Source organism: Protomyctophum parallelum (assembly GCF_964188405.1).
Source record: "Protomyctophum parallelum genome assembly, chromosome: 10".
Taxonomy (NCBI): Eukaryota; Metazoa; Chordata; class Actinopteri; order Myctophiformes; family Myctophidae; genus Protomyctophum; species Protomyctophum parallelum.
Window position 1 is genome coordinate 25506934 of NC_139704.1, and position 24392 is coordinate 25531325.

The 24392-nt window shown below is 43.4% G+C and overlaps 3 protein-coding genes across 3 annotated transcripts; all 3 read right to left on the reverse strand.

Moving 5' to 3' along the window:
- Positions 1-470: 470 nt before the first annotated feature.
- LOC310865756 (neurofilament medium polypeptide-like) lies at positions 471-6083 on the reverse strand (the record flags this gene model as incomplete). Its single annotated transcript, XM_083774964.1, has 5 exons — positions 471-526; positions 1483-2231; positions 3235-3359; positions 4424-4668; positions 5519-6083. The coding sequence occupies 5 exons, from the start codon at positions 6081-6083 to the stop codon at positions 471-473; spliced, it is 1740 nt and encodes a 579-aa protein (XP_083631090.1).
- A 1988-nt stretch (positions 6084-8071) lies between these two features.
- ifit8 (interferon-induced protein with tetratricopeptide repeats 8) lies at positions 8072-12570 on the reverse strand (the record flags this gene model as incomplete). The annotated part of the gene is made up of 5 exons (XM_083774965.1): positions 12458-12570; positions 11566-12054; positions 10068-10371; positions 9021-9248; positions 8072-8422 (listed from the first exon to the last, which is right to left on the reverse strand). The coding sequence occupies exons 1-5, from the start codon at positions 12460-12462 to the stop codon at positions 8072-8074; spliced, it is 1377 nt and encodes a 458-aa protein (XP_083631091.1). The 5' UTR covers positions 12463-12570.
- Positions 12571-15996: 3426 nt separating this feature from the next.
- LOC310865502 (catechol O-methyltransferase domain-containing protein 1-like) lies at positions 15997-23738 on the reverse strand (the record flags this gene model as incomplete). The annotated part of the gene is made up of 7 exons (XM_083774647.1): positions 15997-16149; positions 17268-17401; positions 17970-18024; positions 19708-19826; positions 20413-20518; positions 22448-22566; positions 23684-23738. 7 exons carry the CDS (start codon positions 23736-23738, stop codon positions 15997-15999), a joined length of 741 nt encoding a protein of 246 aa, XP_083630773.1.
- Between the last annotated feature and the right edge of the window lie 654 nt (positions 23739-24392).

Sequence of the window (24392 nt, forward strand, 5' to 3'; positions counted from 1 at the left end):
CGGCTATAGCAATTGATGGCTCCTGAGTTTTTCTGCTATCTGACACACCCTGCTTTATGTCTTTGCTCTCTACAGTAACGGCTGTCTTTTCCTTTGGAGATATGGGTTCTACAGTATGAGTTTTGTCCCCACTGTCTGACTTCTCATCCTCCAGTTTACCATTAGATGGCTTCTGAGTTTTGCTGCTATCTGGCACACCCTGCTTTATGTCTTTGCTCTCTTCAGTAACGGCTATCTTTTCCTTTGGAGATATGGGTTCTACTGTATGAGTTTTGTCCCCACTGTCCAGTTTACCATTAGATGGCTTCTGAGTTCTGCTGTTATCTGGCGCCCCCTCTTGAGGGTCTTTGGTCTCTGCAGTAAGAGCTATCTTGTCCTTGGGAGATATGGGTTCTACAGTATGAGTTTTGTCCCCACTGTCTGACTTCTCTTCCTCCTGTTTACCATTAGATGGCTTCTGAGTTTTGCTGTTATCTGGTGCCCCCTCTTGAGGGTCTTTGGTCTCTGCAGTAAGAGCTATCTTTCCCTTTGGAGATGTGGCATCCACAGTTTGGGTATTATCACCAGTGTTTGGCTTTTCACCATCTCCTTTAGAAGGCTCTGTCGTGCCAGTTTTAGCAGCTGTACGTTTATCTTTTTCTAAATCGGTGTCATTTATAGCGTTTGATGGCTCCTGAGTTTTGCTGCTATCTGGCAAACCCTGCTTTGTGTCTTTGTTCTCCTCAGTAACGGCTATGTTTTCCTTTGGAAATATGTGTTCTACTGTATGAGTTTTATCCCCACTGTCTGACTTTTCACCCTCCAGTTTAAGAGGCTCTGTCATGTCAGATTCAGCAGCTGTACATTTATCTTTCTCTGAATCTGTAGCTTTTGATTGCTCCTGAGTTTTGCTGCTATCTTTTCTCTCTTCAGTAACGGCTATCTTTTCCTTTGGAGATATGGGTTCTACTGTATGAGTTTTATCCCCACTGTCTGACTTCTTATCCTCCAGTTTACCATTAGATGGCTTCTGAGTTTTGCTGTTATCTGGTGCCCCCTCTTGAGGGTCTTTGGTCTCTGCAGTAACGGCTATCTTTTCCTTTGGAGATATGGGTTCTACTGTATGAGTTTTATCCCCACTGTTTGACTTTTCACCCTCTAGTTTAGGGGACTCAGATTTAACAGATGCACTTTTATCTTTTTCTTTTTTAGCATCATCTGCAGCCTTCTCAATGCTTTTTGCCACTTTGTGGCCAATAGGAGACTTGACGGTATCTGCTTTATTGCATGCTGCCATTGATTCTGTAATTGTATCCTCCTTTTCCTCACCCCTGGGTACTACGCTTGGAGTTTTTTCTTTGTTTTGCTTCTCTGGCTGTAGTGTGTCCTTTGGCAGAGGCACGCTTGGCGCTACAGTCAAGTCAGTGATTTTCTGCATTGTTTCTGTAGGTGAGGGAGCCTCGCCCTGTGGTTTATCAACAATGCTTGACACCTGAACATTACCTGAGTCTGTGGGACATTTGTCACTGGACTCATCCTTGAGCATCTTTGCTTGTGCTGTGTCAATGTTCTCTGTGCTCTCAGCTGTAGGCCTATCATTGTTCTCTGTGCTCTCAGAGGTAGGCTTATCATTGTTCTCTGTGCTCTCAGCTGTAGGCCTATCAATGTTCTCTGTGCTCTCAGCGGTAGGCCTATCATTGTTCTCTGTGCTCTCAGCTGTAGGCTTATCATTGTTCTCTGTGATCTCAGCGGTAGGCTTATCATTGTTCTCTATGCTCTCAGCCTGACTTTGCACCTCAGCTTTGTCCATGGCGCTCCCTCCTTCAACCATATCGTCGTCTCCCTGCTCTGAGCGTTGGGCTGACTCTACCAGGTCCTGCTGGCTATCAGACGCCTGCTCACCGTCTCGGTCTGGACTGTGCTCATCACTCTGATTGTCCTCCACCTCCGCCGCCTCCTCCTCGCGGCTCTTTCTCTCGGCTTTATCATCACACCCCGCCTCCTCGGCTCTCCCGGCGTCCGCCGATTCCTCCGAGCCCGACTCCTCAAACTCTGACATCTCGATCTCCCTGGTGGTCTCCGTGATGATCTCCTCCACAAACTTGTACTGGGGCTCGGCCCTCCTTCCCGGGCCGCCCGGCCGGCCGAGGCACGGCAGCGTGTAAACGGGGGACTGTCGGTAGATGTAAGGCATGGAGACCGGGGTGCCCGAGATGGTGGACAGGCGGGTCTCCTCGCCTTCCAGGAGTTTTCTGTGAGGGGAACAGAAGACTGGTTTTATTGACCCACTTGAACCCCAGCGTCCACATTATCTTGGGGTTAACATTTGTAGAAAATGGCAAGCTCACCACGCAAATAGCCTGCATCCTGCATCCTTAGACTCACTAAATTGAGAAAGGATGCAATCATGTCACCCTCCGGGGGGTCCTGGGATGCAATACTGTGCTCAGTAGGCTACTGTAAGTATAGGACTCATAAAATGTCCACCCCATGGTCCCGGGACCGAATACATTGAAAACATATTTACATCGCTGCAACGCATCACGACGCAACGTGTTGTGAGATTATAGATCAGCTGTTTTCGGCGGAGATATTTAGTGTGTAGAGTAGTGTGTAGTGTGTGGGGCAGTTACGTATAGGGTTTTAAAGGTCATGCCCTATATATATAGGCCTAGTACATTGTCATACGATGAATAATGGCTGATCTACAAGCTTCGCGACAAGTCCCATTACCATGTGTTTTGTGCATGTAGATCTGTTATTTACGCTGCCTTTTTAAATGTTTGACTTTTGGACACCAAATGTGGCTAACCTCAGTGATCAAGCTATGAATTATTTCCTACAGTCTACAGTCAAAATAAAAACAACTTTTTCTCGCAATTCTGAGATGATTCATTCTGATATATAAGTCACACGGCACAAGCAAGAGAAATCTCAAGCAACTCCAGCCTTTTTATTTTACTGCCTGGCAGAAACGACTGTTTTCATTCACCTGTATTTTATTCAAACAAATGTATCGTTATCACATCTGAAATTAATATCGTCACTGTCGGGCAGAAAATCTTTATCTCTACATTTCACATTTCTGTTTTCTTTCATCACACAAGAGTGTCACACAAAAGTAGTGAAAGTAGCAGATCTACAAGCTACAAGTGAGCATTGTGAGCTTGTCCGGTCTACAAGCTATTTTCAATATATTTTTAAAACTGTAAAATATTAATAATAAAGATTTTGAACCAAATGACAATGCTTTACCTGTATGAAAGAATCTCCACATCCAACTCCATCTTGACATTTAGTAAGTCCTGGTATTCCCGCAGATGAGCAGACATGTCAAACTTGGCACTTATTAGTTCGTTTTCCAGCTCTTTGATGGTGTCCTGAAGCAGAGCACATATAACGGGCATTAGTTATTTCACAGTATTATCCTCTCATACCAATTAGTGCACCCATAATTTACCAGACATTACCTGACGACTAATATCTACACATTGGTATAACAAGTAGGATAATGTTATTGGCCATACAGTCTTTTTTTTTTTTTAAGATATTTTTTTGCGGCTTACGCCTTTATTGATTTTTTTTAAGGGATAGAAAGTAGGCTGACAGGAAACGGGAGAGAGATGGGGGGATGACATGCGGTAAAGGCCGTGTCGGGTCCGGGAGTCGAACCCGCGGCACACCGCGACTGGATCACCAGTCCGGTGCCCAGACCGTTACGCTACAGCCTGGGCCGGCCATACAGTCTTAAACAATTAAAATTTGCACTCATAAAGAGTGTAAAGCAAAGAAGCCCCCACCCTCCGAACCTTCAAAACTGCTCTCAAAACCCACTGCTTCAACATGGCTCTCCCCAGCTTTCTCATCTTTCCACTGTTTTTATTGATTTTATTCCTTAGCCTCAGTCCTTCTTAGTGTTTTTTTCCCCCTAATAAAGTTGTTCTTTTGTTAGTTATTATTATTAAAGCCCTTTATATATTCTCACCAGATTGTCAGCATAAGATAAAACGATAAAGGTGTTCAGGGGAATATTGTAATGGATGTTAATTTATTTTTTGACAAGTACTCTATACTGAAGAGATTGGCAGGTGTATTGTACTGTGTAAGTATTCTGATTCTAAAATCAAGGAAAACTCGTGCAGTTGTCTTTAGCCCACAGTACACCATGCATTCTATTTTTATTTAACATTTTTCTGCATATTATAAAGTCAACAGTAATTTCATGTTAAGTAAACACTCAATACTGTAGCAATGCTGAGCTATAGGTTTCATAAAGATGAATGTCACTATAGGTTACATCGTAATATGGGACAGGTGCAATAGTTTCCTTTAGGGGGAAACCAAGCCAGCTCCCCGCACCCCATATAGGCTATGTGGCTATAGAGTATAGACTGTATGGGCTACAGTTGACTCAAACTACCACTGAAAGCATATTCTCTTCTACCTGATAATGAAGAATGTCTTCGTTGTGGCGGTCCTCCACTTCTTGGAGTTGCCTCTCCAGAGCCTCCCTGGTGCCTCTGTTACAGTCCAGCTCGATGCTCTTGGCCTGCAGGCTCCTCCTGCACTCCTGGACCTCCTGCTGGCCGGCCCTCAGCGCCTCCCGCTTGCTCTCGGCGGCTTCGGTCAGTTTGGCGAACTGGGCTCGGAAACCTTCGTCCGCCTGCCGGAGGTCCGACGTGGCGTGAACTTCAACAGTGGTGGGGAAAGTACTCCAATGTTATACTTAGCTTAAAGTAAAAGTATCTATTGCAATAGAGAACAAGTCTGGAATTCAAAATGTAGGCCCTTGAGTAAAAGTACTAGGCTATATCAGAATGTACTTGAAGTACCAAAAGTAGTACTCATTATGCAGAATGTCCCAGTTCACAAGTTAATGTATAAAAAACCTTTTGAAAATAGCCGATATACAAGCTCACAATGCGTAGCATCGTGACTCATTGTGAGCTTGTAGATCTGCCATTTTCAAATGGCCAAAATATGTATAGGGCTGAAGTGGTTAGTGTGTTTTGCAATAATAATCAGAATCTATACAAAGTAATAAGTATAACTAAAGTTTTCAAATAATTGTAGTGCATGAGTACATTTGCCTCTGAGATGTAGGCTATAGTGGAGTAGAACTAAAATATATGGAAATTGGAAATTTCAAGTAAAGTAAAAATACCTCAACATTTTCCTTTTTTTCTGAACTCAATTGCACCCACAAAACCTGAACTTTGAACATTCAGTATTTTGTGTGGTCTGGGGTTTTCTGTATACATGATTTGCCTGTGGACTGTGGTGTATATGTATATTCAGTCCACAAATCGCATATGACAACAATTTGCCAGCAGAACATTGTTGAGGGATTTTTTTCCTGTTTTCATTACAGCTCAAAGGGCTCTGGAACACACAGAGAAACCCCCAGGACACAGAAAATCCACTGAACGTTCAAAGTTCAGGTATCAGGTTCTTTCAGTGTGAATGTCATGAAACCTTTAAGTACAGTACAAGTTGAGTAAATTTACTTTAGTTAGGCTATACTTTACACCACACTGACCTTCGAGCTGTGCCCTGATGTCCCGGAGTGCCGCAGTGAGGTCTGCTTTGCCAAAGTCGACGTGGTGGTGCGCAGCTCCAACATTCACCTGCTGCGCCGCAGCCGCCTGGACCTGCGCGACCATCCGCGACACCTCCGCCTCGTGGCTCTTCTTCAGAAAGTCCATTTCGTCCACGAGACTCTGGGCTTTCTTGTCCAGCTGGACCTTAGCCTGGCACGCGTCGTTGATGTCTCTCTTGAGCGCCGCGATGCCGCCCTCGGCGTCCGCTCTGCCGCGCGCCTCCCTCTCGTACCTGCTGCCCAGGCGTGCCAGTTCCTCCTCCAGGCTCTGGTGCTCCACTTCCACACGGTGCTTCTGCTGCGTGATGTCCCGCAGCAGCCTCCTCAGCTCGGCCAGCTCGGCGCCGTGCTCCTCGTTCAGGGAAGAAGGACTCCTCCTCCGCTCCTTCATCTCCTGGATGTCGCTCTCCAGCAGCTGATTCTGGTGCTCCAAGTGACGCACCTTCTCGATGAAGCCGGCGAAGCGGTCGTTCAGACCGTGGAGCGTTTCCTTCTCGTTAATCATTTCCCCCGAAAATACTGTTGTTGTTGTGGTCATGTCTGAGCGCTTGGCGGCTGCCCGGATCAAATTGAGTTCCTTATTTCTTTCATCGCTGCTGTGTCTTAGTCTGTATGGAGAGCACTCTGCTCGAGGTCTTCTATGCGGTAACCTGTGTTCCATCGTCCTCCTCGGCTGCGGTGCTTGTTGTTGATGCAAAGAGGATGCCTTCCAGCCTCTTATATAGTAGCCGCTGTCTTGCCTGCTATGCAGAACAGAACGGAACTGTCCACGGTGCTAAAAATGTCTATAGCATCAGCTGTTGGGTTAACACACTTGTCCTCCCCGGTACGTTTTTTTGTCGCAGCCAGCAGTGACGTAGCAGCCTATAGGTGTGAGTAAATCTCCCCCCGTGCAGGTTATTATTATTATTATGGAAATCTTACTGGTGTGTGTGTGTGTGTGTGTGTGTGTGTGTGTGTGTGTGTGTGTGTGTGTGTGTGTGTGTGTGTGTGTGTGTGTCAAACGATTTTGATGAATTGAAGACGTTCTCATATTAAGATGTAGATGTGAATCTATTACTCTAATGTCAATATATTGCAGACACAAATATAGGTTGCATTCATATAGACTTAAAAAATAAACTATATAATGCGTAGAAAATATAGAAATTAATATTTGATAGAATGAATATTATTTGTCTTAGTATACAATCATTACAATGTTAAATAATACACAGTAGGCATATTCTTTTGCTTTAAAGCAGGAACTCTTCCTTGCACTTTATTACAAATATAAATCGTAACATCCTATATGGTCGAAAAAGTAGGCTACTCATTTTCTTATCTAAGTAAAAGTATCAATAGGCCTACAGCAATATAGAAATACTCCATTACAGGAAGTAATTCGAAATGTATACTTTACTAAAAAGACACATTGTGAGCTTGTAGATCGACTATTTTCAAATGGCCGAAATGTCTATAGGGCTGATGTGGTTTAATGTATGTTTTGTAATAATAATCAGAATCTACAAAGCTTCAAATAAATGTAGTGGTGTAAAAGTACAATATTTGGATCCGGAAATTGGAAATACTCATAATACCTCAAAATTGTACTTAGTACAGTACTTATGTAAATACTTTCCACCACTGTGCAGTGACTTTATTTTTGGGTGAAAACAATAATTAACCCAATTGTTTGGGGAGCTTGTGGGACCCTGATACTATCAATACTTGCATCCCATTCCTCAGATAAAGTGCCCTTATAACCACCTAAATACACTTTGTTGGTCAAGTACAGCGCCAGGGTTCTGTACTTGACCCCCTCCTCTTTCGCCCTCTGCAGCAAGGGTGTCCATAGGGGAACCACAATAGCCACCCCCTATAGCATTCACATATAATTCATCATTCTATCCACCTTTTCTCTAGCCTGGCTTTGGCCATGCAGACACATAACGTGGATTCACTGAGGAAGCTTGAGTGAATCCACGCATGGCATAAGGCCAGGTAACCTTTTCTCCACCTCTGAACATAATTGTTACAGATTCATCTGATATTATCTGCTATTTAATTTTTTGCCATTTTTAAGTGCTCACTCTTTTGCCAACTTCGCCCCCATATAGGGATTTTATATCCACATTAGGGCATTCATGTAATTTATTCATTTATTAAATAGTAAAAGGACCAGGGGCCTATCAAGTCTAACTGCATAATGTTGTCCTAAGGCAAAGAACGAAATACCTTACAACACACAGTTTTAGTATTAGTATAAATAAAAGCTACATTAAAATTATTATAGTGTGTGTGTGTGTGTGTGTGTGTGTGTGTGTGTGTGTGTGTGTGTGTGTGTGTGCGCGTGTGTGTGTGCATGTGTGTGTATACATACATAATGAGGTGCTAACGTTTGTACTCATGAATCACATCACTGTAAAATAAACACAAAGCTGCATGGGCATATATAGGAGCTCGGGGCTATACAGCTCCCCTCAAAAATAAGTACTCATTCACAGGAAAAAATTACTCCTTGGCGGATTTTATTCTGACGTCTTTGTTGAAGGAGTCAATGAATGCTCTGATCTGATGGGGGTCATCATGGTGGTCTCTGCCCCGGCTTCCGCTCAGCACTCTGAGCAGCCTGGCCTTGCATTGCCTCCACTCTGCCGATATGTCCCCCAGCCTCATTCCGTCCATGTAGTGGCCCACGGCGGCGCTCTCTGACCCCAGGCGGTACATGTGGAAGTCTCCGTACAGGCGGTGCCAGGCCTGCCTGTCCTGGGCTCTCAGGTCTGGACGAGTCCACAGCTCCTGGAACGTGTCCTCGGCTCTTCTCGCGTCCTTCAGCTCGGCGTAGCGCGAGGCCAGCTCGATCTGGTTAAAGACGGGAGGAACACATGTTGTAGAAAGTGATACTGTCGTGTGGTTAATGTCCAGACGCACGCAGTGGTGATATTGGATCCACACTGTGTCTATGTTGCAGTGCGATCTGTGTGAGACACAGACACAAACCGTACATTTTGAACAAACGCAGACAGCGATGTATCTTTGCGCTCTGTAATCGGTCCATTGCATCACGGAAAGGGAAACTGCAAACAGCCACAAAACTTGGTTGAAAAGGCAGAGGTAAAGTGGCCGTGCCGTATCACGGCCACAAAGCACAGGCGTAAACGGCACTTCCGCATACTCCGTGTATGTCTCGGTCTATGAGTTGGCCAACTGAACCGCGGACAAAGCGTGCTCTTCTCAGTTATACTGTATATAGATAAGTGTTAAAAAAGTTGTTTCAGTGGACACATTGCATTTCAAATCAACAAGCTCACAGCGACACGCGCTGCGATTGGCTATTTTCAGCAAAAGCTCTCCCCACAATAACAAAAACAAAACAAAAAATTCACTAGTATAGAGCCCTGAGGGACTCCGCTCAACCATAATGGGGTTCAAGTAGTCCAAGAAGGAAGCATGGTCTGACCTGTGGGTAAATGTAGGTGGGGTTGAGGCGTGCTCCCTCCTCCAGGTGGTGGACGCAGCGCTGCAGCAGTGGCTGGTCGTGTGGGTTTCCACCGCGGATGGCCTTCCAGCGGTAAACATTGGCCAGCTCGTGGTGGAGACGCGAGGAGTTGGGAGCGTCGGTCAGCATCGTCCTCAGCACCGCCAGGGCCTCGTCAAAATGCTGCTCTTTCTTCATGAACCGCGCCACCTTGAGAAACGCAACGTATCGTTGCTGTCGGGCATTTTAATTAATTTGTTTGTTTTTGTGTCTTTTCGTAAATTAACGCCCTGCTTGATCGTACTACAGCGTCGTACAAAAGCAGAAAATCCACAAGCGTGAAACGTCACGTGATGCGATGCATTTGGAGCTTGTAGATCTGCTGCCTTTGCTAATTTATTTGAATCCTGAAAAGTACCAATTTGGACATAAGGTTTCCACCTGACATAGACAATATGCAGTTAGTATGTATTATAAATGCATATATTTAAGATACTTGACATGATCCTTCATTATAAATACATTATTTTCTAATGGGGGTGGGGGAGACTTTATTATTAAACATGGTGGTATTGAATTTGCATGAGATGCTAAAATGAAAGCGAAAGCATCCGTCTATTTTGGGTAAAAGTGTCAGTTTTTTCCATCAACTTTTCTGTGCTTGCTGAGGTTCATCTTTGCTGCTTTGTTCTGAACAATATAGGGGTCAGGCATGGTGAGTCTGAGGTGCACGTATAGTTTTGCTTTCCTGGATGATTATTCATGTAATGGTATTATTATTATTTTTTTAATTGATCGATTGGCGGGCCAGTCAAATGTGTGCCCACACATGCACCTGAGTTTGAGTATCACTGTAGTACTGTACAGAGACAGAGACCCTTCCGTAGACTAATGCATTTCAGAATCACTGCTAGAGCCGTAGAAATCTTCTCTTATGGGGGTCCCTGGCATACCTTTTCAAATGCGGGGTCTGCGGGATAATTAGTGTCAATTTGGGGGTCCTTGACATGAAAACTGCTGTATATGAACCTGCAACACCACGCTGAGGTTGTTGGGGGCCAGACTCAGGGCTGTCCTCATGTGGCTCCACGCCTCGGCGTTCCTCCGGTTCTTGTAGCACTTCAGACCCAGGTAGACCCGTGCAATGGCGCTGTCCGGCCGGAGCTCCAGAGCCCTCTTCAGCTGCCTCACGGCGGGAGAGTCCTCATACGGGAGCCTCTTGTCCTGCCTCGTCTCCAGGCCCTCCAGGCGGAACAGAGAGAAGGCGTAGCCCAGGTTCCACTCCGGGTCCCCGGGCTCCCTTTGAACGGCTTCACAGAAACACTCCTTTGCTCTTTAAAAAAAACAAAAGGGGATAGATAGGCCATTAGAACATAAAGGCTAATAATGTCTGGTCAGATGGTCAGATGGTCAGACAGGTAGAGGATATGCACGTAACATCATCATACCCAAATTTATGCGGGACCGCCTACTGAATGGTAAAAAACTACTTTCTGGCCTTGACAGCCCATACATCCAAACAGAAACGTCCTATCTGATTGCATTAAACAACGTTAACGATGTTAAACTCACTTTGCCACTCGATTTGCCACTCCCTTTATGTGCATACCCTCTAATGATGTTGAACTGAAAAGTGTCGTAGCCGAAAATACACCATTATGGCTATCAATCATCATTGGACAAGGTATAGGCGGAAGCAACTAAGTGAGTTCTGAATCTGTTTATGAAGGCTGTTTAAAAAACGAGGTGGCTTGCCTTGCGCACATCCAGTTCCTCGCTGGTGCTGGACAAAAGGTAGATACATGCAAAGAAGGAGAAGTCTGCACACAATATTTGCACCAACAGTGTTCATTTTTGTTAAAGCGGCCTTCATCAGGTGACAGTAATTTACCGGCACCTTGTGAAGGCCGTTCATGATGTGTCCATTAGTGCATTCAGGTTTTGATGTGTTCAGCATCTGCTGGACGCCAATGGTTTATATAGGTTGTTTGTACAGTGAAACCCAATGTATAAGCCAGTTATTTCACTGTCCCAAGGCGCATGCAGTCCGTAGAAAGAGACAAGAGAAAAACATATATAGGACAAGATGACAAAGAAGACTAGACTAGGACAACAAGAATTCAGTCACACTGACAGTCCATAGGGAGTTAGCCTAGACCACAGGCATTTTGTTTCAAAAGTAGGGAGTACACACACACACACACACACACACACACACACACACACACACACACACACACACACACACACACACACACACACACACACAACCCACAAAAACACAAGTGTGAGGCTCTGTCTCTCCCTCTGTCCCACTTGCTGATTGAGCTCCCCCCTGCCTCCCACACACACCCCCCTCTCTAATTTGGCACCAATTATTGGTCCAGTTTGTGAGATTTGCTCATCTCTAGGTGGCTTGCCTCTTACAGAGCCGCGTGACGTAAAAAAAGTGTCGACATGAATTATCCTGAGTCACCATCAGATAGGCTGTTACGACTTGTCACATGAAATCGTTGTGTCAGCCTACCTCACGTAGTGCTTTTTGGAGAACCTGAGGAAAGACCAGGCCTTTTCACTGAGTATCTCTCTCGGCAGGGCCGAAACGGAACCCGTGGGAGACATCATGTGATGGATGATCTTTTCTACTTTCTTTATGTATGCGAGCGATTGCGTCTCGTCTCCCTGGCGATACCGCAGCCAAGCCAGATTTGCGTAGACGACGACGGCGGCACACGGGTTTCCGTCATGCTCGCCGTGTCGTTCTGCCTCTTGGAAGCGTTCCAGCGCCACGGCCGCGTCGTCGCCTCTCAGGTGTTTGGCGTACGCCAGCAGGTTGAAGCTGTGCCTCCACACGTTGCCCTCGTCCCCTTCCGCCTGCCGGGCCGCCGTGTCCAGGGTCTCGCGGAGTTTGACCTCCAGGAAGTCGAGGTCGGCATCCTCCTTGCGTAAGCCCCAGGTGAAATGGCACTCGAGTTTCTGCAGCCTGCTTTCCAGGATGCCCTCACCGTCGGAGTCGCTGAAATTTTGTTTTGGAAGGAAATGTTTCTTTAAATAGTAATTGTGCATGCGTGCAGGGGTCATAGGTCATGTGCTATAAAAAGTAATTCTGTGCTTAAACAGACTGGCAGACATACAAACACAGCTGTTCTTGGGAGCGGCTAGCACCACTCAAAACTGATCGACTATTTGGACTAAATCGCACCTTTTTAAGACACACATTGGTTGACAACAAGGCTGACAACTGTACAACCATGTCTGTGTTTTTACTGTAAAAGCGCAATTATAATGGAATACCAAAGGATTTTAACCCAGTTCAGATTGTTTTAAAAACTTTGAAAAATGATAATTAACTGAACATTAATCATGCACAACAACTAAACAACTTCAGTAAAAATGCCATTTGATCATCTCTTACTTACCTCATAGTAAAGATGGGTTTTGACAACTTTTTATTAAAATAACAAAGCAGTCTGGCTAAAACAGAACTTATGTCTGCTGGCTTGGTCTAATCAACTCATTTTATAATCCTGATATGACATCAGTTCAGCTCAGACGACAACGGAGCAGAACAGGGCCTTATAAACAGTCTGATGACTTTCACTTTCCATTACAGAAGGTGATTTGGAAAATGAAACTTAAAGCAGTCAGTGATGATAAGTCTCTCTACTCTGTCCCACATGCAAAGTGTCCTTACCCGAAATGTGTAAGCTTTCGTTTATTGGTGTGTGCCAATAAAACAAATAGTGGAAATGTGAGTAGACTGTACTGCTTTGCTCTCTGTTGATTTGAAATTTGGGATGTGCTATTGCTACTGTACCTTTTCAGGCTTTTTTCAATTCCTATTTTTGATATGGCCTGCATTCATTTTTATTTAGTTTGTAGGCTATTTTCGTCTCTTTTGAGGTTTGGTGTAGGTGTAGTATGGGGAAAAGGAGGGGACCAAGTGAAGAGCACTGGTGGTGGACCCAGGTCAATTAAATATACTAGAATTCCGAGGGCCTGTGGCCCGCTCATCGTAGCGCATCCTCGATGCATGGCAAATTGGAAGAAGGCAATAGCGGGAGGGCGATGCGAGTGCTGTACTGTACCCCTTTGTACTGTACTGCACTCCTTAGTATTGTACTGTACTGCACTCCTTAGCATTGCACTGTACTGTAATGTTGTCCTCTGTACTGTACTGTACTGTTATTAGTGTTGTTGTCTCCACCAGGCCGAAGGCATGTGGGGAGAGTATGTTTTGCACTCCGTCCGTCCGTGTGTCCGTCCGTCCGTCCGTCCGTCCGTGTGTCCGTGAGCAGCTAATCTCGGCCACCGTTAACCCGGTCGATGCCAAATTTTGCACACACACTCCCTGGATGCCAACGATGAACCTCTGCCCCAAACTTTCCAGAACCGCCTGTTATAGCGCCACCAGGAGGCCGCTTTGTGCAAAACAAGTTTTTGCACAGTACACCTACAGATTTTGTCCAAACATCACGCAAATTGGTACACAGTCTCTCTAGAGCCATTCAACGAAACGGGTCTTTCAGATTTATCAGACTCCATCCTGATTGGTTAACATTGGCTTCCAAAGTTCACAGGAGTGCTCAGTTTCAAACAAAATGCTGCAAATCATGAACACATCGCGTGATTTCCGTGAAATTGTGCACCCACATTCCCACTAGGCCGAGGACGAAATGCCACATGAACAATTTCAACTCAGCCTCAAGGTGGCGCTATAACTGGCCGAAAAGTGTTTTTACCTCTAACTGCACGGATCTGTGGATAACTTTGTATGCCAACTCCCTAGAGGCCAAGGAAAAACCTTTGTCTGGAATTTTTCACATCTGCTCTTTATAGCGCCACCAGGAGGCCGACATATGTAAAACACATTTTCTATTATTACTCCTTCAGATTTTATCCAAATTTCACGCGAATCGGTACACATGATCTCCATAGTCATGTGATCAAGACAGGAATTTTTGATTTCTCATATTCCATCCTGATTGGCCACGATTGGCTCCTACAGTTTTCAGGAGTAGCAAATGGCCACAACTCGGCAGCGTCCGATTGCGATGAAACTGTGCACGCATATTCCCACTAGGCTGAGTAAGAATCCTGGTGGAGACCTGTGCCGATTGGCACTTTATCTAGTTATTATTGTTGTTGTCATTATTATTGTTATTATTACATGGATTATTGTTCTGATGTGAGCTTGTTTGTAAATGAGTGAGTTTACAAAGAAGCTTATTGTTATTATTATGATTATTATTAGTAGTATTGTGATTCTTATTATTACTGACATTTTTACAAACAAATAAATAGGCTAGTTACAGTAGCTAAGCTGCCCACTTAAGCACCCTGACCAAACCCAGAACAATGACATTAGCACCCCTGGCTAGTTACAGTAGCTGTCCAATTAAGCACCAATTAAGCACCAAGGCAGCAATGCATGCATGCAAACATGTTTCTCCAGCTGAGATTTAGTGTCTCCATCTCTCTCTGGAAGAGGTTGCACATGACCTATACAGCCACACTGAGGCGCTCCAACACAAACACATGAAGCTTCAGCTGACACAAAACAACACCACTGCTGTTTGTCCAAAACACACAATAACTCCTCACCCACCGACGTCATGTGTTCATTTATCTTCAGCCATATAGTCTGATATAGACTCCATTTGACCCAAATCAACACCAATGCTAGCCTGTTTCTCCACGTTTCTACTTCGCCACAACCTAATGTTAGTAACAAATCTATTGTTGTAGATTGTGAGAAAGGGATGTCAGAAAGCCAGTTGTCAGTTTACTCACAGCACAGCACAGCACAGCACCGTCACTCCTGTCAGCTAGGGTTGAGCTGCTTAACGACGACACTGTCTGTCAGGGGTACTGTAGTAAATATAGGACTAATATGTGCATGGAATGGATAGTGTGTCTGGGTTCAGCGCACACTCGCAATTGCGGCTGGAGGGCGACGCGACACACACACACACACACAGACACACACACACACACACACACACACACACACACACACACACAGGGCGATGTGTGGATAAATCACTGAGAGTTGGGAAATGCGCACGCAAGCACAGAATACACGGGAGTCGCCGCGTCGGGCGTGCAAACGATTAAGCACGCACAGGCAAATGTGTTCAGAAGCGTCTGTTTCGGTTTCGTTTGCTTGACGGTTTCGTTCGGATGGCTGGTCTCTGTGCTGCTATGGAGCAGTGTAGAGTAGGCGTGGCGCAGGCTGCCTTAGAAGGGCGCGTTCACGACATTGAGGGGTAAGAAACCATCCCGGTCACGTGGTTCATGTAACGCGTGTCACTGTGAAGGACTGGCCAGTCTGGCCCCAACATGACGATTTTGACGTAGGCTGTTGAGCTTGCGCAACAACAGCGTGTTTCACAAAAGTAATATTTGTAAAGTAAATAAGACATTTGAGTGAATGCAATGTAGCCTATATGTATTCTGGGAGCGTGCAGAAATTATTTTGCATAGAGAGATGTGTGGTAAAAGTGTGGTTCGGTCGGAGATAGAGCACGGATAAACGGCCATGTGCTCGTGTACCCCCTGTCTATTAGGGTAGCAGGATAAGGTTGAAGATATTTATGTCAATATCCATTTTGACTTTGAAGATACAGATTTTCGGAAATCAAAGTTTGAACATTTTCATTTTAAATTCTTGTTTAATTTCTTGTTCAATTAATTAAAGTTTAAATCAGATAAAAATATTGCAAAAGCAACAGTTTTGTGTTTTCCTTTTGGTTTGCATTACAGTTTGGTTACAGTATGAAGAATTACTGACGCAGGTACAGGATCTTTATTTCTTTTAGTCTTTAATATAACTCAGACATTCAGACATTCTATTTGAAAATAACAGTTATATTTGTAGATCTAGATTGAAAAGAAATGTGGAATGTTTTTTAAACATTTTAACGAGACACAAGGCCACAAGCCAAAGCATGTGAATTCAGCGCTTGATGGCCAGCGTTAGTCCATCGCCGATGGGCAGCATGCTCAGGTCAATCCTCTGGTCCTTGTGGAGTTTCTTATTGAGTCTGTCCAGAGTCTGGGACACCAGGTCATCAGGGGCAGGGTTCACCACCTTACCACTCCACAACACCTGCATGGGAAGAGAGACAAAGTCATGAAGAACTGTATTAACTACTAGGGGTGTAAAGATATAGTAACTGCATCGAAAAATCTATTTTAATTTCAGGAATCGAAGTATATCGACGGCAACATTGACTTTGTATCGTATTGTTTTGCAATGCAAATAATCAGTATCGAATCGTTTTGCTATGCAAATAATCGATTGCATCAATATTAGAACAAAGAAAAGGGGTTTAATTACTTAGTTTCAAATAATGTCAATGTATTGAAAATAGTTACTGTACGATTTAAAATCATTGAATCGCCACAATGAACCAATATCGTCCATGTATCGTATCATAAACCATGTATCGTGATACGTAACGTATCATAAACCATGTATCGTATCATAAACCATGTATCGTATCATAAACCATGTATCGTATCATAAACCATGTATCGTATCATAAACCATGTATCGTATCATAAACCATGTATCGTATCATAAACCATGTATCGTATCATAAACCATGTATCGTGATACGTATCGTATCATAAACCATGTATCGTATCATAAACCATGTATCGTATCATAAACCATGTATCGTATCATAAACCATGTATCGTATCATAAACCATGTATCGTATCATAAACCATGTATCATATCAAACCATGTATCGTATCATAAACCATGTATCGTATCATAAACCATGTATCGTATCATAAACCATGTATCGTGATATGTAACGTATCACTGTTAAAAGGTATCGTTACACCCCTAGTATTAACGTTTGCACACCACAGATGTAGGGCACCAACTATAGATTACTCTATCCATTATTAGGCCTACCTTTTCAATCGATCAACTAATCGTGTGTGTGTGTGCGTGTGCACGTGCGCACTCTATACAAAACAATTCGAACATATATTTTAGTAGTCACCTAAGGCATATTTTATACGTGTGACACAAAATATGCCTCACATAATGTGCATTGTGAGCTTGTAGATCTGCTATTTCCACTCTATCCACCAACTTTTGAAAATGTCCGACTACACAGAGGTGACCTGATCTGTCTTGCAATGCTACATTAACCGTACTATCGATCGGAGGCTAATCCGACTCCGGTTGTGAATGATGGTTCACTTACATTGTCAATAGCAATGATGCCCCCCTTTCTTATAAGCTCCAGAGACTTCTCGTAGTAGGTGTCATAGTTTGCTTTATCGGCGTCTATGAAAACAAAGTCATAAGTGCCCGCCTCTCCGGCCTCGATGAGTTCCCCTGATGACGAGACAAACAAAATGACAAAAAGGCATTATCACTGTACGTGTACGGTATGTGTTGTTAAAGGTGCAGCAAGTGATGTTTTTGAAAATAAGTGTTAAATATCGGTAGCTCTATATTCTGATAGTAATCATTGCTATAGAGTGTTTGTTCAGTAACAGGAGTCCCCATGTCTCTTCAGCTCTTTATAGTAAACAGACATTTTTCAGGTCAGGCCAATTTTCTCGTCAGGACAGAGAACTGATACGGCAGGGAGACCCTTGTTATTGAACACTCTACAGCGGTGGTTGTCAAACTACATGTACGGTTGTCAACTTTGCTTTATGGTGTCGTCCACTCACAGTTAACAGTTTTTGTATTGAGTTGTACTTGAAATGTACTGTAATTCTTTCAATCAATCAATCAGGCCTATTTGTACACCCACCCTGCACCCTCTGAGTTACAGACCTTTAACGGTCCATTTGGAAATCCCTCAAGGACCCCTGAGGACCCCTGTATGCAACCATCCAACCATAACATGTCACTTCTAGTAACTTTAATGATCGGCATTTGTAAAGGCACTTACTCAGTGTTTTTGTAGCTGCTTGCAGCCGGACATCAATCCTATCCTCGACTCCAGCCTAATTGCAACAGAGGAAAAAAAGAACGAAACTTGAGTGGTAAAAAGAGGACTGTGTGTGTGTGTGTGTGTGTGTGTGTGTGTGTGTGTGTGTGTGTGTGTGTGAAAAAAAAAAAAAAGTGCACACGCACGCGCGCGCGTGCATGCACTTCTTTTCTTTTTTTAGGTTTCACAGCTTGGCGTTCAATGAGGACCAGTGTTGCCAAGTCTGCATATTGTAAAAGACTTTGGGCTTGTTTTTGTTGGGTAAAGTCTTCTGCAAAGGCTTGTTTCTAATCTGCGTGGCTTATTTGGGCTTGCTTCCTAATGTTGTTTAAATCAGCGGTTCTCAAACATTTTCATGTCAAGGATCGACACCAAATTGTGAGCTTGTAGATCGGCTATTGTCAAATAGCCGCATGTGCGTGTGTGTGTGTTTCTCACTCCTACTGTATAGACGCTTCTTTTGGGCTTGTTTTAGTAGACCTGACCTCTTGTTTCTCCTGCAAAACGTGCCAACACTGATGAGGACGTTTGTAGGCACGGGGCGAGATGAGCATTGATCCTGCTGCTTGGCTCTGCATCTTTACCTGAGCGAACGCCTCGCTCCTCTTCCCTCAGGCCACAGTAGAACACACACTGACAGATCCTAGATAGTACAGTACGTCGCTCTCGCGGGTAGAAAACTTGTATGTCCAAAATCTTTCTCTCTTTTCATTGTTTTTTAACATTTGAAATGAGCAGATCTACTATTTTGAACCTGTTAAAACCGGGAAAGCGTCTGTGTCATTTTAGATTTTAGCATTGGTTGTTAACTTCAAAGCCCCCATTTTAGACGACCTTTGTTGTGTCTTTCTCCCCGTTTCCTGTCAACTTGTACATCTCTCAATAAAGGAAAAAATCCCCAAAAATATCCTCAGAGAAAAGTCCATAGACTTGGCTGGCAAAAAATTACATCATAACTACCGTAAACAAAAATTACAGTCCATAGACTTGGCTGGCGACGGGCGGCTGGCCTATGACGTCATTTGGGAAAGCCATGCATTGGAGGCTCAAAAAAGAAAACATGGACATTGAAACATGGAGATACGAGGTCTCTTCCCAACACTTCCATGGATTTACTTTGACAGAAACAATCAATCTGTCTCAGCTCCTGACAGCGGTGGAAAGGTAACCGAGTACATGCACAGGGTAAAAAAACTAACAGCGGGCTGCAAAAGACTGACCTCATTGTACACTGCGATGTAAGCTACAGTATGCTATGCATCACTTACTAGCCTGCCATGTTTTTACACTACTGTAGTTTTTAAACTGAACCGGATAATCAGCCTGCTTTCATGGACGTTTCACACAGACACTTTGAATCTGTTGCTCTGGTATAGTGTCTGTGTGATGAACTGGGGACCCACCCCAAAATAATCCTATTTGAACTGGGGACCCATCCCAAAATAATCCTATTTGAACTGGGGACCCATGCACACCAACCCTGACCTGAAGTACATGGAATTGTAGGAGTTGAGGCATACAATTTTCTCGGTTCCTCAAATTCATATTGTGAAAATAGCCGATCTACTGAATCTTGCACATGAAGCAAATCATCAAATAATTTGGGGACCCCCCCCTGGTGTCTCGAGTCCCAACCCACAGTTTGAGTAGAGAAATTACATGTTGCGACATATTTATCAATATAATATGTTCCCATCACCTCTTTAAAGAATGGCTTGGCGATGTCCACATATCCTTGTTCTATTTCACAGGCCACAACACGTCCATCGTCTGGCATGGCCAGTGCCATGTTCAGTGTATTATACCCAGTGTACATCCCTGCAGCATGCAAAAAAAAAACACATTTAGCTCAGGCCTGACCTCAAAATAAGCTATGAGCTTGTAGATCTGCTATTTTTCAATAGCTAAATTATAACAATGTTTAAAACACCAAAAGGGGTTTCCGCCCAAAATGGGTTATTTGATTAGGAAAAAGATACAGTATGAACAGTGGTGGAAAAGGTATTCACATTTTAGATTTATTTTACTTTAGAAAAACTATCAATAATGTAATGTAGAAATACTCAGTATTAAGTAAAACTTGAATATAAGTACGGAAGAATGTGTAAGTATTGGTAGCAAAATATACTTAAAGTACCAAAAGTAGAATATTACGCAGAATGTCCCATTTCACTTATCAAGTGTAAAAACATCTTTTGGATGCGACGCATTGTGAGCTTGTAGATCAGCTGTTTTAATGAAGATGGACGAAATACTCCAGTACAGTAAAAAATAACTCAACATTGTAACTACACATACTTTCCACCACTGAGTATGAATAGTGTTTCTGTTGTGTGGCAATTCAAGTATTTGAATTTCCTCTATGGTTTCAGATTTGTAGAGCTCATACCCTATATATTCTCACCTATTTCGATGGCTTTACTGGCATTGATGAGTTTCATGAGAACGGCCATTAGCTGGGCTTGTTCAGGGGCAACCATCATTCTGCTCCATTCGTCCTCAAGGGTTCTCTGAAATGGAACGACACAGCAACAAGAGACATGCAGATTCCTAATACTGTCCCAATTATAGGCCTATTACTGCAGGTGGTTAGGTTTTTTGGTTGGTTGGTCGGGGTGAGAGGGCACGTGACATCATCAGGGGTGGAGCACGTGACATCACATGCCATCATCAGGGATGGAGCACGTGACATCTGTGACATCATCAGGGATGGAGATGTCATCAATATTAATTGATGTCATCAATATTAAGCCCATACTGTATATGGAGATCCCTGATATTGGCCAGCGGAGATCCCTGATATTGGCCAGCAACTACATCTGAACTCAAACCTCAAACCCTTAGATCTCCATATATGGAGCTGACCTGTTCTGATCGACATTCCATATGTTGATCCTTCCTTCCCCATCCATCTTTCCTCTTCGATGTCTTTCTTTTGACTGATACCTCGGGCCTGCCCCAAAGTTATTAGTGCAGCTGCGCCCGGCAGCCGGCGAAAACAGTTCTTAACAGGCCCGAAAATTAAGATCTTACCCCCCATACCAAAGCGCTAGCGTTCGGCCAGCAGTCTGCTGACACCCAGGCAGATGTTTGTTGATCTTACCCCCCTGTGCCCCCAGATCAGCTGTTTTCAAATAGCCAAAGTTTAAATAGGGCTGAATGTTTTGTAATAATAATCAAAATCTACAAAGTAACAAACTAAAGTTTTCAAATAATTCTAGTGGAGTAAAAGTATAGACCTTTTTGCCTTCTTTGAGATGGAGTGGAGTAAAAGTAGCCTAGCGACGTACTGGAAACAAAAAACTAAATTGTAGGCAAATATAGCCTACTTTGTGACTTTACACCACTGATTGCGGGTGTAGCCTGGCTAGGCCTAATTAACCACACCTCCCACCTGGCCACCTCCCAGCTGGAGGAGGAAGTTCACTCAGCCTGGATTTTCGTTCATGGCTAGAGCAGGGAAAGCCAACACGGCCCACGGGCATCGGAGTCGGACAGAGATTCGGACAATATACGGACTTATAATGGTAATTATGACAACAGTCTTGTGGTCCAGTGCTTACAGCGAGTCAGTAGGCCTAAGCACTGGACCAGGGCTATATCAAGGCTAGAGAGACAGGCTAGACTTGTCATCATCATGTTCAGCCCTGACTGTTTTTTTTAGTTTTCAGTTTTATTTTACTAAAATAAAATAAAAACATGTTTTCAATTTCTGTCATAACTTTAAAATGGATACATGATACAGGAGCTCACCGAAATAATTAATTATTGGTGAGTACAGCACACGGCACACGCAGCTAAAATTGCATTACTCTGGAGGGCATGGGACTCAGTGGCGCATACTGTATTTTTTAGGTAGGCTCCATGTTGCAGTTGCCCTCTCATTACAGTCGACCAGCTGCATATGTGGGGGAAATGTAACTTTAATTTCAATAGTTCAAACGGTTTTTTAGTAGGCCACTAATTAGAACATCAAAATGTCATATTCCGACGTCCCAAATACAGAAGAGAAAAGGTAAACAAGGGTGCCGAAAGTGTACTACTATAGTTTACTACGGCACTGTGCTGCCCTCCAGTGGTGAATAACTGTTACTCAGGTAATCCAAGCCATTGAGTGCAGATATATTGACAGCTACAATAATTTAAGCTCTACAATGAGATTGGAGATCTGCCATTTCTGAAAAATTACCCTTTTAGTTTTTAGTTTAGTTTTTGACTATAAGACATGCCCTAGATAGGAATGCCAGGGTTTATGTGGTGAAGTCTCTCTTAATCATTTGTCCCTTCAAGGCTCAGCTAAATTAAGCCTTTAACACAATTTGAGGTTAGATGTGAATGCTAGCTCAGGGCAATTGATACCGCCCTTTTTGTCTTTTTATCTTCTTATCCCCCAGTAGCACAGTAGCTCTGAATGTCCCCGTTGTTGTGTCCATTCTCACCAGTTTCAGCTTGGTGAGGACCGGGTGCTCTCTCAGGGAGTTGTTGATGACGTACTGCAGCACCAGGTCGTCTCTGCCTTCGCTGTGACTCTTCCCAATGAGGCCTGACCTGCCCACGTCTGTCCCACAGAGAGAACAACCACACAGGAAGCCACCATTACGTTCACCACCGACTGTCCCCACGCTATTGGGTAAGACACCATAACCCATTATGACCTGAGGTTTGATTCTACAAATTTCTTCTAAATCCAGTTTTCCGAAGAAACGTATGGTTTCTATAGCAGTGGTGCTCAAACATTTTCATGTCAAGGATCCGTAAAATCATATATATGATGCCGCGGACCCCCATTTTGTCAGGAACCCCCCCCCAGCAGAGATGATTTGTGTAAAAAATAAAAATCTAATTGACTTAAGATTATTCAAAAATGTTCAACTTGCAACATGGCACGAAGTGGCACGCTGGAGCTCTTGGGGTCCCGGACCCCCACCCCACTTTGAGGACCACTGCACTGTACTTCCCTATACAAATTAAAGCCAAATTGCGGTAAGTACGTTTCTAAACACACCGACTAATTTGTGTATCCCAAAGGTCAAACTAACCTCTTAATTAGCCGTAATATCGCTTATATACAGCCGATATCTCATTCTCAGTTGAAACACTTTTTATTTATTTATTAGTATATATATTTTTATATTTCCTATGTTTACTTTGTTTTATTCCTTTTTATTAATTCTGACAGGCAATTCAGTCAAAACAGTTACATTTTGGTACCCTTCCCCGTCCAGAAACAGCAGACATAGATACAAAGAGTACAAAAGTGTGTACATGTGTATATATACAAAAGTATATATTACACAGAATGGATTTTTTTTTTTATATAAGATGATACAAAAAAACAACACAAAAAACTAAAATGAAGGCTAAAAATAAAATAAAAAATGTATATATCTAATATAGCAAATAATGTTACTCAATAGTAATGGTAGTAACCGCCACCATCAATCGTGAAACACTTTTAATTTTTCACTAAAGTTACTGCACTTTGTCTTTGTAGGGCAGTGTAGGGTTCTGCAGGACAAACAAGAGATCAACATAAAGAAAACGTTAAAGACACACAGTGCTTACTGTATATTACGCCCCCGCGGTTAGGTTCAAGTAAAGTGGAACTTATTGCCGTAAACAGTGGGCGCAAAACACAAGACACTTGATGACACCTTCAACAGGAGACCACTTACCTGTTAACGTGAAAACAAGTCCAACGCAGAACAACATCTTAATTTCCGCAGCCATATTTGTATATTATACTGTTGAGAGAACACTTAAACAGCCCTGTTGAAGCTTTAAGTCAAACAGTCAGTTGTATTTATACAAGGAAGGTAAGAAAGTCCAATCTTTGTTTGTTTTGACTGAACCTCTGGCTGCGATATGCACTGATTGTACAGTATTGATTATTTAAATCAGTGGTTCGCAAACCTTTGTAATTTCAAGGACCCCCATATCTCAGAGTGTACAAATGGAACCAAATGTACCCGAACGGTTAAATTTGACCATTTGCACAGTTGCACACACAGTTTCAGAACTGTAAGGGTCCCTGTTACAGACTGGTTCATTTGGAACCCACCTCAAGTTCAACCTGCCTATCGGGGTTGATCTATAGCATTATTGAGCTGGGACTCGTCCCAAATATGTTGCAGCAGCCCCGATGAGAAGGCCAGTGAGACTTTTGTTTGCACGAGTCCCTTTAACTTAAAATTCATAATTCTACAACATGTCTTCAGAAGTCACAAATCTATACAGACATTTATTGTGCAACCAAGAACACTTCATTTAGACAATGCTTTCATCATCAATGTGGAATGTTCAGGCTCTCCAAAATTGTGCATGCAATCAATGCACACCATGAGTATAGTACATTGTGAAATGTGATCGTTTCCTAAGAACACT